General features: G+C 50.8%; 1 protein-coding gene across 4 annotated transcripts in view; it reads left to right on the top strand.

Moving 5' to 3' along the window:
* The window catches only part of LOC147111381 (protein kinase C delta type-like), a 102617-nt gene that overhangs the window by 81630 nt on the left and 3001 nt on the right, over positions 1–17986 (top strand). For all 4 annotated transcript variants that reach the window (XM_086002206.1, XM_086002208.1, XM_086002207.1 and 1 more), the window contains 5 exons: positions 5975–6148; positions 6659–6750; positions 10448–10510; positions 10693–10831; positions 14656–14844. In XM_086002206.1, the coding sequence (XP_085858332.1) occupies positions 5975–6148; positions 6659–6750; positions 10448–10510; positions 10693–10831; positions 14656–14844 (657 nt within the window). The remainder of the gene's footprint in view (positions 1–5974; positions 6149–6658; positions 6751–10447; positions 10511–10692; positions 10832–14655; positions 14845–17986) is intronic.

Below are 17986 nucleotides of genomic sequence, written 5' to 3'. Positions count from 1 at the left end.
CTTTTGGTGTGTGACTCCTGTTCATTAAATGCTAATTTTTGCTCAAAGAATGTTTGAGCAATCCAGTAGTTCGAATTGAGCAATTAGATGAAATGGAACATTCCAGAAACATTAAAAACGGTAAAACATCAAAGCAAATGTTGATCAAAATTGAAACATGGACTCATAGTACAGCACAGAAGGAGCATACAAGCATTTGACAAAACTGAGGCCCGTAATTTGCGGTCAGCGGCGAAGCCACTGGCCCTGAAGAAAGCTTCCCAGAGATCAGGCGATCTTTGTGGCGAGGTTTGCCTGTAATTGCAGCGTTGTGAATAGGGGATTCCTAGTGCGATGCTGCTTTGATGCCAACAAGCTGTCTAAGCAGCCAATCACAGACCCGAAACCAGGAAATGAGAAGCTGCTTTTATCCGGACTTCTTAAAAATGTTAGTGAGTGAAATAAAGATTGGGGATAAGGTAGAAGCTGAAATAACATAAACTTAAAAAAAAAATGTAAGTTTTTTAAAAATTGTAATTTTTATCATAATGGAGAAATTTGACACTCCACAAATATAAAAATTAGTTTTTCGGGGTCATAACATTTGTTTAACTTCAATATGCTGTTAAAACCCCAGTTACACCTATTCCAACATGGTCTAACATTTAATGGGGTGATTAGCAGCGATATTAGCGCGGAAACGCTCAGGTTTTCATCAGTTCCACTGATTTCACCGAGTGCCGGGAGTGGGGCGAGTCCACGGCGCAGCCAGTATCAGAGCAGTGAATGACTGACCGCAAGTTCAGGATTTCCGCTACATCCTGAAATTCCGGGCCTGAGTGATTACAGTATTCACCACGATTAGCCTGTGTTTGGTGATTACTGTATTCACCACAATTAGCCTGTGTTTGGTGATTACTGTATTCACCGCGATTAGCCTGTGTTTGGTGATTACTGTATTCACCGCGATTAGCCTGTGTTTGGTGATTACTGTATTCACCGCGATTAGCCTGTGTTTGGTGATTACTGTATTCACCACGATTAGCCTGTGTTTGGTGATTACTGTATTCACTGCGATTAGCCTGTGTTTGGTGATTACTGTATTCACCACGATTAGCCTGTGTTTGGTGATTACTGTATTCACCACGATTAGCCTGTGTTTGGTGATTACTGTATTCACCGCGATTAGCCTGTGTTTGGTGATTACTGTATTCACCGCGATTAGCCTGTGTTTGGTGATTACTGTATTCACCGCGATTAGCCTGTGTTTGGTGATTACTGTATCCACCGCGATTAGCCTGTGTTTGGTGATTACTGTATTCACCACGATTAGCCTGTGTTTGGTGATTACTGTATTCACCACGATTAGCCTGTGTTTGGTGATTACTGTATTCACCACGATTAGCCTGTGTTTGGTGATTACTGTATTCACCACGATTAGCCTGTGTTTGGTGATTACTGTATTCACCACGATTAGCCTGTGTTTGGTGATTACTGTATTCACCACGATTAGCCTGTGTTTGGTGATTACTGTATTCACCACGATTAGCCTGTGTTTGGTGATTACTGTATTCACCACGATTAGCCTGTGTTTGGTGATTACAGTATTCACCGCGATTAGCCTGTGTTTGGCTTAAATTAATTAAGGGGAAAGTCATGCCGGGGGAGCCCAGCCCCGTGATGTGCTCCTCCTGCTCCATGTGGGAATTCAGGGACACTGCCCCTGGTGACTACATGTGCAGGAAATGCATCCATCTGCAGCTATTAGCAGACCGCATTGAGGAGCTGGAGCTGCGGGTGGATGGGTTGTGGAGCATTCACGAGGCTGAGAAGTTCGTGGATAGCACGTTTAGTGAGTTGGTCACACCGCAGGGAAGGGCTGCACAGGAAGAAAGGAAATGGGTGACCACCAGGCGGAGCAATAGAAGTAGGCAGGTAGTGCAGAAAACCCCTGTGACCATTCCCCCCTCAAACAAGTATACCGTTTTGGATACTGTTGGGGGGAATGACTCACCAGGGGAAGGCAGCAGCAGCCAGCTTCCTGGCACTGGGGGCGCTCCTGCTGCCCAGGAGGGGAGGAAAAAGAGTGGGAGAGCAATAGTCGTAGGGGATTCTATAGTAAGGGGAACAGATAGGCGTTTCTGTGGCCGTAGACGTGAATCCAGGATGGTTTGTTGCCTCCCTGGTGCCAGGGTCAAGGATGTCACTGAGCGGCTGCAGGGCATTCTGGAGGGGGAGGGTGAACAGCCAGAGGTCGTGGTCCACATTGGTACCAACGACATAGGTAAAAAGAGGGATGAGGTCCTGCAGCAAGAATTTAGGGAGCTAGGGGCAAGATTAAGGAGCAGGACCTCAAAGGTTGTAATCTCTGGATTACTCCCGGTGCCACGTGCTAGTGAGTATAGGAATAGGAGGATAGAACAGATGAATGCGTGGCTAAAGGGATGGTGCAGGAGGGAGGGCTTTAGTTTCCTGGATCACTGGGTCTGCTTCTGGGACAGGTGGGACTTGTACAAGTCGGACGGTTTACACCTGAACCAGAGGGGAACCAATATCCTTGCGGGGAGGTTTGCTAGCACTGCTGGGGGGGGTTTAAACTAATTCGGCAGGGGGATGGGATACAGAGTGGAGCTATAGTAGGGGGTGATGTACAGCCAAATAAGGTGGAAAAAACAAGTCAGCAGGGAAGGCAGAGCAAAGATGTGAAGGCAAAAGGGAATATGGCAGGGCTGGAAGGCATTTATTTTAATGCAAGGAGTCTTGCAAATAAGGTGGATGAACTGAAGTTGTTGTTGAACACATGGGAGTACGATATTGTTGCTATCACGGAGACATGGTTGAGGGAGGGTCAGGACTGGCAGCTAAATATTCCGGGGTATAGAATCTTCAGGCGAGACAGAGGGGGGTGTAAAAGGGGAGGGGGTGTTGCAATATTAATTAAGGAGTCTATTACTGCTGTAAGGAGGGATGATATATTAGCGGGTTCCTCTAATGAGGCCATATGGGTAGAACTTAAAAACAAAAGGGGTCAAGCACCTTGCTGGGAGTGTACTATAGGCCCCCAAACAGTCAGGGGGAGATAGAGGAACAGATATGCAGGCAGATATCAGAAAAGTGTGAAAATAATAGGGTAGTAATAGTGGGGGATTTCAACTTCCCCAATATAAATTGGGATAGTCAGAGTGTGAAAGGCTTGGAGGGAGCAGAATTCTTAAAGTGCATCCAGGAAAGCTTTTTGAGCCAACATGTAGAAAGTCCTACAAGAGAGGGGGCGGTACTGGACCTAATTCTAGGGAATGTAGCCGGGCAGGTGGTGGAAGTGTCTGTAGGAGAGCATTTTGGCGATAGTGACCACAATTCGGTGAGATTTAAGGTGGTCATGGAAAAAGACAAAGACGGCCCGGAAATAAGGGTTCTAAATTGGGGGAAGGCCAATTTTAATAAGATAAGACAGGATCTGGCAAAAGTGGACTGGGAGCAGCTAATAGGAAAATCCACATCAAAGCAGTGGGAGGCTTTCAGAAGGGAAATAGAGAGAGTACAACACCAACATGTTCCTGTAAAGGTCAAGGGTGGGACCAACAAGCAAAGGGAACCTTGGATGACAAAGGATATACAAAAATGCATTAGGAAAAAAAGGGGGGCTTTTGGCAGTTACAAAAGACAAAAGACGGTGGAAGCCCTAGAGGAGTATAAGAGGTGCAGGGGCATACTTAAAAAGGAAATTAGGAGGGCGAGGAGGGGCCATGAAATAACACTGGCGAGCAAAATAAAGGAAAATCCTAAGATGTTTTATAAGTATATTAAGGGCAAGAGGATAACCAGGGAAAGGGTAGGGCCCATTAGGGACCAAAGTGGCACGCTGTGTGTAGAGCCAGATGAGGTAGGCGGGGTTTTAAATGAATTTTTTGCCTCAGTGTTCACTATGGAGAAAGACGATGTAGACATAGAAGTCGGGCAAGGGGACTGTGACATACTTGAACATATTAGCATCGAGAGGGAGGAGGTACTAGCGGTTTTAGCAGGCCAAAAAGTGGATAAATCCCCAGGCCCGGACGAGATGTATCCCAGGCTGTTGTGTGAGGCAAAGGAGGAGATTGCAGGGGCTCTGACACAAATTTTCAGAACCTCTCTGGCCACAGGGTATGTACCAGAGGACTGGAGAACAGCTAATGTAGTACCATTATTCAAGAAGGGTAGCAGGGATAAACCAGGGAATTACAGGCCAGTGAGCCTAACATCTGTGGTAGGGAAATTATTGGAAAAAATTCTGAGGGACAAAATTAGTCTCCACTTGGAGAGGCAAGGATTAATCGGGGATAGTCAGCATGGCTTTGTCAAGGGTAAATCATGTCTGACCAATCTGATTGAATTTTTCGAGGGGGTGACTAGGTGTGTGGATGAGGGAAATGCTGTGGATGTGGTTTACATGGACTTCAGTAAAGCTTTTGACAAGGTCCCGCATAGGAGACTGGTCAAGAAGGTAAGAGCCCATGGGATCCAGGGGGCCTTGGCGCGTTGGATCCTAAACTGGCTGAGTGGCAGGAGGCAGAGGGTGATGGTCGAAGGTTGCTTTTGTGACTGGAAGCCTGTGTCCAGTGGGGTACCTCAGGGATCGGTGCTGGGTCCCTTGCTGTTTGTGATCTACATTAATGATTTGGATGAGAATGTAAAGGGTATGATCAGTAAGTTCGCGGATGACACGAAAATTGGTGGGGTGGTAAATTGCGAGGAGGAAAGCCTCAGGCTACAGGACAATATTAACGGGTTGGTCAGATGGGCGGAAAAGTGGCAAATGGAATTTAACCCGGAAAAGTGCGAGGTGATGCATTTTGGACGGACAAATAAGGCAAGGGAATACACAATGAGTGGTAGGACCCTAGGAAGTACAGAGGGTCAGAGGGACCTTGGTGTACATGTACATAGATCCCTGAAGGCAGCGGAACAGGTAGATAAGGTGGTTAAAAAGGCTTATGGGATACTTGCCTTCATTAGCAGAGGCATAGAATATAAGAGCAGGGAGGTTATGATGGAGCTGTACAAAACGCTGGTGAGGCCACAGCTGGAGTACTGTGTGCAGTTCTGGTTGCCTCACTATAGGAAGGATGTGATTGCTTTGGAGAGGGTGCAGAGAAGATTCACCAGGATGTTACCTGGGATGGAGCGCCTCAGCTATGAAGAGAGACTGGACAGGCTGGGGTTGTTTTCCTTGGAGCAAAGAAGGCTGAGGGGGGACCTGATTGAGGTGTACAAAATGATGAGGGGCATAGATAGGGTAGATAAAGAGGAACTTTTCCCCTTAGTAGGGGGGTCAATAACAAGGGGGCACAGATTCAGGGTAAGGGGCAGGAGATTTAGGGGGGATTTGAGGAGGAACTTTTTCACCCAGAGGGTGGTTGGAAGCTGGAACTCACTGCCTGAAAGGGTGGTAGAGGCAGGAACCCTCACAACATTCAAGAAGCATTTGGATGAGCACTTGAAATGCCATTGCATACAAGGCTATGGACCAAATGCTGGAAAATGGGATTAGACTGGACAGGGAGGGATGGGCGGCGCAGACACGATGGGCCGAAGGGCCTCTTTCTGTGCTGTAAAACTCTATGACTCTATGACTCTATGACCGCGATTAGCCTGTGTTTGGTGATTACTGTATTCACCGCGATTAGCCTGTGTTTGGTGATTACTGTATTCACCACGATTAGCCTGTGTTTGGTGATTACTGTATTCACCGCGATTAGCCTGTGTTTGGTGATTACTGTATTCACCACGATTAGCCTGTGTTTGGTGATGACTGCATTCACCACGATTAGCCTGTGTTTGGTGATTACAGTATTCACCGCGATTAGCCTGTGTTTGGTGATTACAGTATTCACCGCGATTAGCCTGTGTTTGGTGATTACTGTATTCACCGCGATTAGCCTGTGTTTGGTGATTATTGTATTCATCGCAATTTGCCTGTGTTTGATGATTTACCGGGCACTTGTTTTGGCTGCAGGTGCTCCTCGCAGAGTTGAAGGGGAAGGGCGAGTTCTTTGCCATTAAAGCACTGAAGAAAGACGTGGTTTTAATGGATGATGATGTGGAATGTACGATGGTGGAGAAACGGGTGCTGGCCCTGGCGTGGGATAATCTATTCCTCACTCACCTCTACTCTACCTTTCAAACCAAGGTACAAAATCACCGCAAACCAAGACAGATTTTTAATGGGGACCCTGGAACCGGGGAAGGTGGGCGGAGGAGACGGGGAAAGAGCTGGGAAATGGGATTCGAGTCGACCGCTCCTGTGTGGCGACTCGAGGAGCTGAATGGCCTCCTCCTGTGCTGACGGTAACTGATGTAAAACAGGGCGAAGGTGATTCACACCCAATGACGATCTCCACTGGAGGCCATTTGACCCAAAGTGTCTGTGCCAGTGATAGAGCCACCCCGACTCTCTCCTAATCTGATGAGCCAATGATCAGACAGGGACTGATGGGCTGCATGGCATTTCCTGGCTCTAGATTCTGTCGGGATAGATGTGTGTGCGGTACTGGGGGGGGAATTACTGAGGGGGTGTGGGGGGTAGAGCAGGTTTATTCTCACCGCTCGGTGAGTTGACAGTGGACCGTAGGCAGTGAGTCTATTCAATGAAACCCAGTGAATGTGTTGTGAGTGTCGATGTTTTGTTTTTCACGGGCAGGAGCACCTGTTCTTTGTCATGGAATACTTGAACGGTGGAGACCTGATGTTTCACATTCAGGAGAAGGGGCGCTTCGATCTGTACCGAGCGATGTAAGTCACTCTCCCCACAGGAGGGCAGCAGGTTCACCTGGCGCAGGGCGAAGCTTGGCATCACGGCCAGAACCCCCCCCCAACCCCCGAGCCGACCACTCCACTCTCCGCCCCCCCCCCCCCACCCGAGTCCTCCGGATTGACGTCACTGGTCCATGTGGGTGGGTGGGTGTGTTTAGGATTCTTCGACCTCCCTCCTCGGGTGTGAAATGTGAGGAGTGTCGGCATCCGACTGTCGCAACAACAGTCATTGTTCTCGGGTGTGGACGTCGCTGGCGAGGCGGCATTTAGAGAAGTCGCAGGGGAGGGAGCAGCTGTCGAAGTAACTTTACTGAGTTGCTGCCGTGCATGATGCACTGAGGATCCGAGGGCAGTCGCTCAGTGCAGAGTATCCCGCCTCTGTGTTGGTCACACTCTCCGCCCAGCTTCCTCTTCACACAGTGCGTTCCTAAAGTCTACCCTCTTCCTCAAGGGAGTCTCTCCCTGCCATCAAAGTGTTAATTTGCAGTGTCTGTAGTGAGAGAGAGAGTGTTGTGAGACTTCAGTATCTGTTTAAAGGTTCAGGGTGAATGTGGCCTGTTTGTTTACATCAGCCCGATCCGTGAATGGTGAATCCCTGAACCACTCACACAACGAACCTGCTGATTGGCTGTGTCTTAACGTGGCTTTCATCCCGGATTGTGTCATCTGTGACCAAAACTCCCCCCGTCACTTAAAACAGCCCAGAAACCAGAGCAGATCCAGTGAATATCTCAAGTTACAAACTTCAACAGTGAATGGAATTCACCCGTCAGCATCTGTCAGAGCGGGATTCAACATAAAACACAGATAATGCGGTGGTGTGCACCCTCAGTACTGCCCCTCCGACAGTGCGGCGCTCCCTCAGTGCCGCCCCTCCGACAGTGCGGCGCTCCCTCAGTGCCGCCCCTCCGACAGTGCGGCGCTCCCTCAGTGCCGCCCCTCCGACAGTGCGGCGCTCCCTCAGTGCCGCCCCTCCGACAGTGCGGCGCTCCCTCAGTGCCGCCCCTCCGACAGTGCGGCGCTCCCTCAGTGCCGCCCCTCCGACAGTGCGGCGCTCCCTCAGTGCCGCCCCTCCGACAGTGCGGCGCTCCCTCAGTACTGCCCCTCCGACAGTGCGGCGCTCCCTCAGTACTGCCCCTCCGACAGTGCGGCGCTCCCTCAGTACTGACCCTCCGACAGTGCGGCGCTCCCTCAATTACAAGAGAAATGCAGGGAACAGCACCAACCACTGTACATGGCCGCCTTTGATTTCACAAAGGCCTTCGACACTGTCAACTGTGAGGGATTATGGAGTGTCCTCAAATTCGGCTGCCCTCAAGTTTGTCACCATCCTCCGCCTGCTTCACGACAATATGCAAGCCGTGATCCTGACCAACTGTTCCACCACAGACTCAATTCACGTACGAACCGGGGTCACATAAGGCTGTGTCATCGCACCAACGCTCTTCTCGATCTTCCTTGCTGCAATGCTCCATCTCACCCTCAGTAAGCTCCCCACTGGAGTGGAGCTAATTTACAGAACAAACGGGAAACTGTTCAACCTCCGTCGCCTCCAGTCCAGCTCCAAGGTCGTCCCATCCTCTGTCGTCGAATTACAGTATGCAGACGATGCTTGCGTCTGCGTTCACTCGGAGGTCAAACTCCAAACCATCGTCAACACCTTCACCGAAGCGTACGAGAACATGGGCCTTACACTAAACATCCGTAAGACAAAGGTCCTCTACCAACTTGCCCCCTCCACACAGTACTGCCCCCCGATAATCAAAATCCACGACAAGGCCTTGGACAACGTGGACCACTTTCCATACCTTGGGAGCCTACTGTCAACAAGGGCAGATGTCGACGACGAAGTCCAACACCGCCTTCAGTGTGCCAGTGCAGCCTTCGGTCGCCTGAGGAAGAGGGTGTTTGAAGACCAGGACCTCAAACCCAGCACTAAGCTCATGGTCTGCAGAGCAGCAGTGATACCCACCCTGCTGTATGCCTCAGAGACATGGACCACGTACAGCAGGCACGTCAAAGCACTGGAGAGGTACCACCAACGCTGCCTCCGCAAGATCCTGCAAATCCATTGGCAGGATAGGCGCACCAACGTCCGTGTTCTTGCTCAGGCCAACATCCCCAGCATCGAAGCTCTGACCACGCTCGATCAGCTCCAATGGACGGGTCACATTGTTCGCATGCCCGATACGAGACTCCCAAAACAAGCGCTCTACTCGGAGCTCCGGCACGGCAAGAGAGCCCCAGGTGGGCAGAGGAAACTCTTCAAGGACACCCTCAAAGCCTCCTTGAAAAAGTGTAACATCCCCACCGACACCTGGGAATCCCTGGCCTAATACCGCACAAAGTGGAGAAGCATCCGGGAAGGCGCCGAACACCTCGAGTCTCTTTGCCGGGAGTAAGCGGAAGCCAAGCGCAGGCAGCGCAAAGAGCGCATGTCAACCCAAGCACCCCACCCACCCGCCCCTTCAACCACCGTCTGCCCCACCTGTGACAGAGACTGTAGGTCCCGCATTGGACTCATCAGTCACCTGAGAACTAATTTTTAATGTGGAAGCAAGTCATCCTCGGTTCCGAGGGACTGGCTAAGAAGAACTCCCTCAGTACTGCCCCTCCGACAGTGCGGCGCTCCCTCAGTACAGCCCCTCCGACAGTGCAGTGCTCCCTCAGTACTGCCCCTCCGACAGTGCAGCGCTCCCTCAGTACAGCCCCTCTGACAGTGCAGCGCTCTCTCAGTACAGCCCCTCCGACAGTGCAGTGCTCCCTCAGTACTGCCCCCCGACAGTGCAGCGCTCCCTCAGTACTGCCCCTCCGACAGTGCAGCGCTCCCTCAGTACAGCCCCTCCGACAGTGCAGCGCTCCCTCAGTACAGCCCCTCTGACAGTGCAGCGCTCCCTCAGTACTGCCCCTCCGACAGTGCAGCACTCCCTCAGTACTGCCCCTCCGACAGTGCAGCGCTCCCTCAGTACTGCCTCCGACAGTGCAGCGCTCCCTCAGTACTGCCCCTCCGACAGTGCAGCGCTCCCTCAGTACTGCCCCCCGACAGTGCAGCGCTCCCTCAGTACTGCCCCCCGACAGTGCAGCGCTCCCTCAGTACAGCCCCTCCGACAGTGCAGCGCTCCCTCAGTACAGCCCCTCCGACAGTGCAGCGCTCCCTCAGTACTGCCCCTCCGACAGTGCAGCGCTCCCTCAGTACTGCCCCTCCGACAGTGCAGCGCTCCCTCAGTACTGCCCCTCCGACAGTGCAGCACTCCCTCAGTACTGCCCCTCCGACAGTGCAGCGCTCCCTCAGTACTGCCCCTCTGACAGTGCAGCACTCCCTCAGTACTGCCCCTCCGACAGTGCAGCACTCCCTCAGTACTGCCCCTCCGACAGTGCAGCACTCCCTCAGTACTGCCCCTCCGACAGTGCAGTGCTCCCTCAGTACTGCCCCCCGACAGTGCAGTGCTCCCTCAGTAATGCACTGGGAACATTGGCCTAGATTTTGTGCTCATATCTCTGGAGTGGGATTGAACCCATGAACTTCTGACTCCGAGGCGAGAGTGATACTCACTGAGCCAAGCTGTTGTGTAGATAGTGAGCGGGACCCGCCCAGGTACGGAACCACCTGTTGTGTAAATGTTTTGACGAAATGACCTGTGTAACAGGATTGACTGGTTTGATTCTTATCTTGTAGGTTTTATGGAGCGGAAATAATCTGTGGATTGCAGTTCCTGCACTCGAAGGGGATCATTTACCGGTGAGTGTTGATGCTCGTTCATGGGGCTCTTGGGGCACCAAACGCTGGCTCGCTTCGATTGGGCAGATCTGTTGAGCCCCCGGGGAGCGGGTCATTAACACGGGCAGGCGGTGTTTAATTTACACACCCGATTTCTAGAGCAGTGATGTCAGTCTCAGTCTGCACTCGATGTTTTGCTGTAGGGATCTCAAGCTGGACAATGTGATGTTGGACAAGGATGGACATGTCAAAATAGCCGACTTTGGAATGTGCAAAGAGAACGTGTTCGATGAAAACAGAGCCACGACATTCTGTGGTACCCCAGATTACATTGCACCGGAGGTCAGTGCTTTCACCATGTGAACTATCAGCCCAACACCTGCCTCGCACTGCACGAGAGAGCACCGGGGAACGATGGATCTGTGCTCATATTCCCGCTCATTTACATAGAAACATAGAAAAATAGGAGCAGGAGTCGGCCCTTCGACCCTTCAATATGATCATGGCTGATCCTCTATCTCAATGCCATATTCCCGCTCTCCCCATACCCCTTGATGTCTTTTGTGTCTAGAAATCTATCTATCTCCTTCTTAAATATATTCAGTGACTGGGCCTCCACAGCCTTCTGTGGTAGAGAATTCCACAGGTTCACCACCCTCTGAGTGAAGAAATTTCTCCTCATCTCAGTCCTAAATGTCCTACCTCGTATCCTGAGACTGTGACCCCTCGTTCTAGACCCCCCCCACAAAGCCAGGGGAAACATCCTCCCTGCATCCAGTCTGTCTAGCCCTGTCAGAATTTTATATGTTTCAATGAGATCCCCTCTCATTCTTCTAAACTCTAGTGAATACAGGCCTAGTCGACCCGATCTCTCCTCATACGACAGCCCTGCCATCCCAGGAATCAGTCTGGTGAACCTTCGTTGCACTCCCTCTATGGCAAGTATATCCTTCCTTAGGTAAGGAGACCAAAACAGCACACACTACTCCAGGTGTGGTCTCTCCAAGGTCCTGTATAACTGTAGTAAGACATCCTTGCTCCTGTACTCAAATCCTCTTGCAATGAAGGCCAACATACCATTTGTCTTCCTAACTGCTTGCTGCACCTGCATGTTTGCTTTCAGTGACTGGTGTACAAGGACACCCAGGTCTCTCTATACATCAACATTTCCCAATCTAGCACCATTTAAATAATACTCTGCCTTTCTGTTTTTCCTACCGAAGTGGATAACTTCACATTTATCCACGTTATATTGCATCTGCCATGTATTTGCCCACTCACTCAACTTGTCTAAATCGCCTTGAAGCCTCTTTGCATCCTCCTCACAACTCACAATCCCACCTAGTTTCATGTCGTCAACAAACTTGGAAATATTACATTTGGTTCCCTCATCCAAATCATTGATATATATTGTGAATAGCTGGGGCCCAAGCACTGATCCCTGTGGTACCCCGCAAGTCACCGCCTGCCACCCCGAAAAAGACCCATTTATTCCTACTCTCTGTTTCCTGTCTGTTAACTAATTTTCAATCCAGGCCAGTATATTACCCCCAATCCCATGTGCTTTAATTTTGCACACTAACCTCTTATGTGGGACTTTATCAAAGGCCTTCTGAAAATCCAAATACACTACATCCACTGGTTCTCCCTTATCTATTCTACCAGTTACATCCTCAAAAAACTCCAGTAGGTTTGTCAAACACGATTTCCCTTTCATAAATCCATGTTGACTTTGTCTAATCCCGTTGATATTTTCTAAGTGTCCTGTTACACATCCTTTATAATAGACTCTAGCATTTTCCCTACTACTGATGTTAGGCTAACCGGTCTGTAGTTCTCTGTTTTCTCTCTCCCTCCTTTTTTAAATAGTGGGGTTACATTTGCCACCCTCCAATCTGCAGGAACTGTTCCATAATCAATAGAATTTTGGAAGATGACAACCAATGCATCCACTATTTCCATGGCTACCTCTTTTAGTACTCTGGGATGCAGATTATCAGGCCCTGGGGATTTATCAGCTTTCAGTCCCATTAATTTCTCCAGCATTATTTTTTTACTAATACTAATTTCCTTTAATTCCTCCTCCTCACTAGACCTTGGTTCACTAGCATTTCTGGGAAGTTATTTGTGTCCCCTTCCGTGAAGACCGAACCAAAGTATTTCTTTAATTGCTCCGCCATTTCCTTGTTCCCCATTATAAATTCTCCCATTTCTGACTGTAAGGGACCTACATTTGTCTTCACTAATCTTTTTCTTTTTACATACTTGTAGAAGCTTTTACAGTCCACTTTTATGTTCCTTGCAAGTTTACTCTCATACTCTCTTTTTCCCCTCTTAATCAATCTCTTGGTCCTTTTTTGCTGAACTCTAAACTGCTCCCAAAGCTCAGGCTTGGATCACTGACCTGGATATTGGAATACAGGGTAGAATTTCTAAATTTGCCGATGACACCAAACTTAAGGGTGTGGCTAACAGTGAGGATGATACCAATCGACTGCAACAGGACATAGAAAGGCTAGCAGAATGGGTAGGCAAGTGGCAGATGGAATTTAATACAGAGAAGTGTGAGGTGATGCATTTTGGCAGAAGGAACAGGGAGAGGCAATATACACTTAATGGCACAGTTTTAGAGTGTGCAGGGACAGAGGGACCTGGGAGTTAATGTGCATAGGTCCCTGAAGGTGGCAGGACATATTGAGAGAGTGGTTAACAAAACATATGGGGGGAGAAATTGGGTGAGTAGCGCCACCTGTTAGCGCCTAAAGAGGCAGTCAGTGGCTGTAGCGCCACTGGCTGCGTCTCCCGCGATATTCAGTAGGGGCGCTAATGGTGGCGTTAGACTTTTGCGCTGCGCCGCCACCGATGACGTCATCGGTGTGCGCAGCGCCCCATTCGCGATATTTGGTAGCGAACGGCGCAGTTGCGCTGCTCGCTACCTGCGCCCGGTTCACGGGGCCTTACTGTGCCGGCAGCGGCGCAAGTTAAGGTGGAGGTGCGGCCGCCTGCCAGCACCTCCGTCCCCGGCCTCCTAACCCCCCACCCCGCGGCATTGCCGGCTGTTTCCCGAGAGCCCGGCACTTCTCCTTGGTGCCGGGCTCATTTGCCGGCACTCACGATCGGGGATCGCGCTGTTGCAGGCACCTCCCCCTTAACAGTGGGAGGAAGGCCTGCGTTGTGCTGCGATAATCAGTTTCAGCGCCCTAAGAGGGACGCGGAGCGCCTTGAGCCTCGCCCCGTGTCCCTCGAGGGGCACTGAAACTGAATTTCTGGCGATCGGTATCACTCCGATCGCTGCGCTAAATCCTGCGCTCAGGCGACTTTTGCGCCACTTTGGCGCCCCAACCCAATTTCTAGGCCATGGGATCTTGGGCTTCATAAATAGAGGTATTGAGTACAAAGGTAGAGAAGTTATGCTGAACCTTTATAAAGCGCTGGTTAGGCCACAACTGGAGTATTGCGTCCAGTTCTGGTCACCACACTTTAGGAAGGATGTGAAGGCCCTTGAGAGGGTGCAGAGGAGATTTACCAGAATGGTTCCGGGGATGGGGGATCTTAGCTACAAGGACAGGTTGGAGAAGCTGGATTTGTTTTCATTAGAGCAAAGGAGGTTGAGGGGTGATTTGATCGAGGTGTACAAGATTATGATGGGTTTGGATAGGCTAGACGGGGAAAGGCTGTTCCCACTAGTTGATGGTACAAGGACTAGGGGACACAGATTTAAGGTTTTGGGCAAGAGATACAGGCGGGACGTGAGGGAAAAACCTTTTTACACAGCGAGTGGTGAGGACCTGGAATTCGCTGCCGCCGGAAGTGGTGGAAGCGGAGACACTCAATGTTTTCAAGGGGAGACTGGATAGGCACTTGAGGGAAATAAACTTGCAGGGCTACGGGGATAGAGCGGGGGAATGGGACTGACTGGATTGCTCTACAGAGAGCCGGCACGGACTCGATGGGCCGAATGGCCTCCTCCTGTGCCATTATGACTGTGACTATTGGTGACCATCTCTCGCCCGGTCTCGTCCGCTCGCTCTGTCCGTCTCTCGCCCGCTCGCTCTGTCCGTCTCTCGCCCGCTCGCTCGGTCTCGCCCGCTCGCTCTGTCCGTCTCTCGCCCGCTCACTCTGCCTCACACTCTCTCTCTATTTGATGTTGTTTCTCTTCCTGACAGATTTTATTGGGTCAGAAATACACATTCTCAGTTGATTGGTGGTCGTTTGGGGTGCTGCTGTACGAGATGCTGATTGGTCAGTCACCGTTCCACGGTGATGATGAGGATGAGCTGTTTGAGTCTATCCGAGTGGACACGCCACACTATCCACGCTGGATCACCAAGGAATCCAAGGACATCCTGGAAAAAGTACGTACTGGCTTTAGTATCTAGAACAGTCTATTAATTCTCTGAATGCAGATTATTCGATTATTTAAAGGACTGAAGTCTTGATCCTTGTCTGAACATCTTAACTGATCAGACACAACGTGAATCAAATTGGGACCCCGGTCAGCAGGGACCCCGGTCGGTCACTCGGGACCCCGGTCAGTGGGGACCCCGGTCGGTCACTCGGGACCCCGGTCAGCGGGGACCGAGGCCGGTCACTCGGGACCCCGGCCAGTGGGGACCGAGGCCGGTCACTCGGGACCCCGGCCAGCGGGGACCGAGGCCGGTCACTCGGGACCCCGGCCAGTGGGGACCGAGGCCGGACACTCGGGACCCCGGTCAGTGGGGACCGAGGCCGGTCACTCGGGACCCCGGTCAGTGGGGACCGAGGCCGGTCACTCGGGACCCCGGTCAGTGGGGACCGAGGCCGGTCACTCGGGACCCCGGTCAGTGGGGACCGAGGCCGGTCACTCGGGACCCCGGTCAGTGGGGACCGAGGCCGGTCACTCGGGACCCCGGTCAGTGGGGACCGAGGCCGGTCACTCGGGACCCCGGTCAGTGGGGACCGAGGCCGGTCACTCGGGACCCCGGTCAGTGGGGACCGAGGCCGGTCACTCGGGACCCCGGTCAGTGGGGACCGAGGCCGGTCACTCGGGACCCCGGTCAGTGGGGACTGAGGCCGGTCACTCGGGACCCCGGTCAGTCCGAGACTTGTCCTGGAGAGTGTCAGCAGGTTGTGGGGACAGAATTGGGTCATAGAAACATAGAAAAATAGGAGCAGGAGTCGGCCATTCGGCCCTTCGAGCCTGCTCCGCCATTCAATATGATCGTGGCTGATCCTCTATCTCAATACCATTTCCCGCTCTCTCCCCATACCCCTTGATGCCTTTTGTGTCTAGAAATCAATCTATCTCCTTCTTAAATATATTCAGTGACTTGGCCTCCACAGCCTTCTGTGGTAGAGAATTCCACAGGTTCACCGCCCTCTGAGTGAAGAAATTTCTCCTCATCTCAGTCCTAAATGTGGAGACCCCATATCCTGAGACTGTGACCCCTCGTTCTAGACCCCCCCAGCCAGGGGAAACATCCTCCCTGCATCCAGTCTGTCTAGCCCTGTCAGAAGTTTATACGTTTCAATGTGTGCACTCTGTGGATGGACATTGAGTGATGTTCCCTGGGGCACAGCGTCACTGTGTCATTGTCCCCCAGTCTCGGCTCCTTCAGGGGAGGGAAGAAACCCACACCCCCAGGAGCAGCCCGCTATCTGTCTTTCCAGATCAGTAACCTGGGTTCCATGGCTGCCGATCCAGTAACACCTAGATTTTAAAATTCGCATCCTTGTGATTAAATCCCTCCATGGCCTCGCCCCTCCCTATCTCTGTAACCACCATAGAAACATAGAAGATAGGAGCAGGAGTCGGCCATTCAGCCCTTCGAGCCTGCTCCACCATTCAATGAGATCACGGCTGATCATCCAAATTCAGTACCCTGTCCCTGCCTTCTCCCCATATCCCTTGATCCCTTTAGCCTCAAGAAATATATCCAACTCTTTCTTGAATATATTTAATGAACTGGCCTCCACCGCCCTCTGTGGCAGAGAATTCCACAGGTACACCACTCTCTGGGTGAAGAAATTCCTCCTCATTTCAGTCCTAAATGGCTTACCCCTTATCCTTAAGACTATGACCCCTGGTTCTGGACTCCCTGGCCGTCAGAAACATCCTTCCTGCATCTAGTCTGTCCAGGCCTGACAGAATTTTATAGGTTTCGATGAGATCCCCTCTCAACCTTCTAAACTCCAGTGAGTATAAGCCCAATCGACACAATCTCTCCTCATACATCATTCCTGCCATCCCAGGTATCAGCCTGGTGAATCTTCGCTGCACTCCTTCCATGGCAAGAACGTCCTTCCTCAGATAAGGCGACCAAAGCTGCACACAATACTCAAGGTGCGGTCTCACCAAGGCCCTGTACAACTGCAGCAAGACATCCTTGTTCCTGTACTCGAACCTTCTTGTTACGAAGGCCAACATACCATTTGCCGCCTTAACCACCTGCTGCACCTGCATGCTTACCTTCAGCGACTGGTGCACAAGGACACCCAGGTCTCTTTGCACTTCCCCTTCTCCCAATCTATTGCCATTCAAAAAATAATCTGCCTTCCTGTTTTTGCCACCAAAGTGGATAACCTCACATTTAGGGCGCCCAATCACCCAACCTGTCCAAATCGTACTGGAGTTTCACGACATCCTCCTCACAGCATACCCTCCCACCCAGCTTTGTGTCATCTGCAAATTTGGAGATATTACATCCAATCCCCTCGTCCAGATCATTAATATATATTGTGAACAGCTGGGGTCCTAGGACTGATCCTTGCGGTACCCCACTAGTCACTGCCTGCCACTCGGAAAACGACCCGTTTATTCCAACTCTTTGCTTTCTGTCCGCCAACCAGTTCTCTATCCAAGTCAATACCTTGCCCCCAATCCCATGTGCCTTAATTTTGCATGCTAATCTCTTATGCGGGACCTTATCGAAAGCCTTCTGAAAGTCCAAATACACCACATCCACTGGTTCTCCCTTATCTATTTTACCAGTTACATCCTCAAAAAATTCCAGTAGATTAGTCAAGCATGATTTACCTTTTGTAAATCCATGTTGACTTTGTCCGATCCTGTCACTGCTTTCCAAGTGCTCTGCTATTACATCTTTTATAATGGACTCTAGCATTTTCCCCACTACCGATGTCAGGCTTACCGGTCTATAATTCCCTGCTTTTTCTCTACCACTAACATTAGCTACCCTCCAATCCATGGGTACTGTTCCAGAGTCTATCGAGTTCTGGAAGATGACCAGCAATGCATCTACTATTTCTAGGGCCACTTCCTTAAGTACCCTAGGATGTAGATTATCAGGCCCTGGGGATTTATCAGCCTTCAGTCCCATCAATTTTCCTAACACCATTTCCCTACAAATACTGATTTCTTTCAATTCCACCCTTTCATCAGACCCTATGTTCCCCGGCATCTCTGGGAGGTTATTTGTGTCCTCCTTTGTGAAGACAGAACCAAAATATGTATTTAGTTGGTCTGCCATTTCTTTGTTCCCCATTATAAATTCCCCT

The sequence above is a fragment of the Somniosus microcephalus genome, chromosome 11 (genome assembly GCF_052327205.1).
Source record: "Somniosus microcephalus isolate GS21.2 chromosome 11, FLI_Smic_1.0, whole genome shotgun sequence".
Classification (NCBI taxonomy): domain Eukaryota; kingdom Metazoa; phylum Chordata; class Chondrichthyes; order Squaliformes; family Somniosidae; genus Somniosus; species Somniosus microcephalus.
This window is presented reverse-complemented; position numbering and strand designations above follow the sequence as displayed.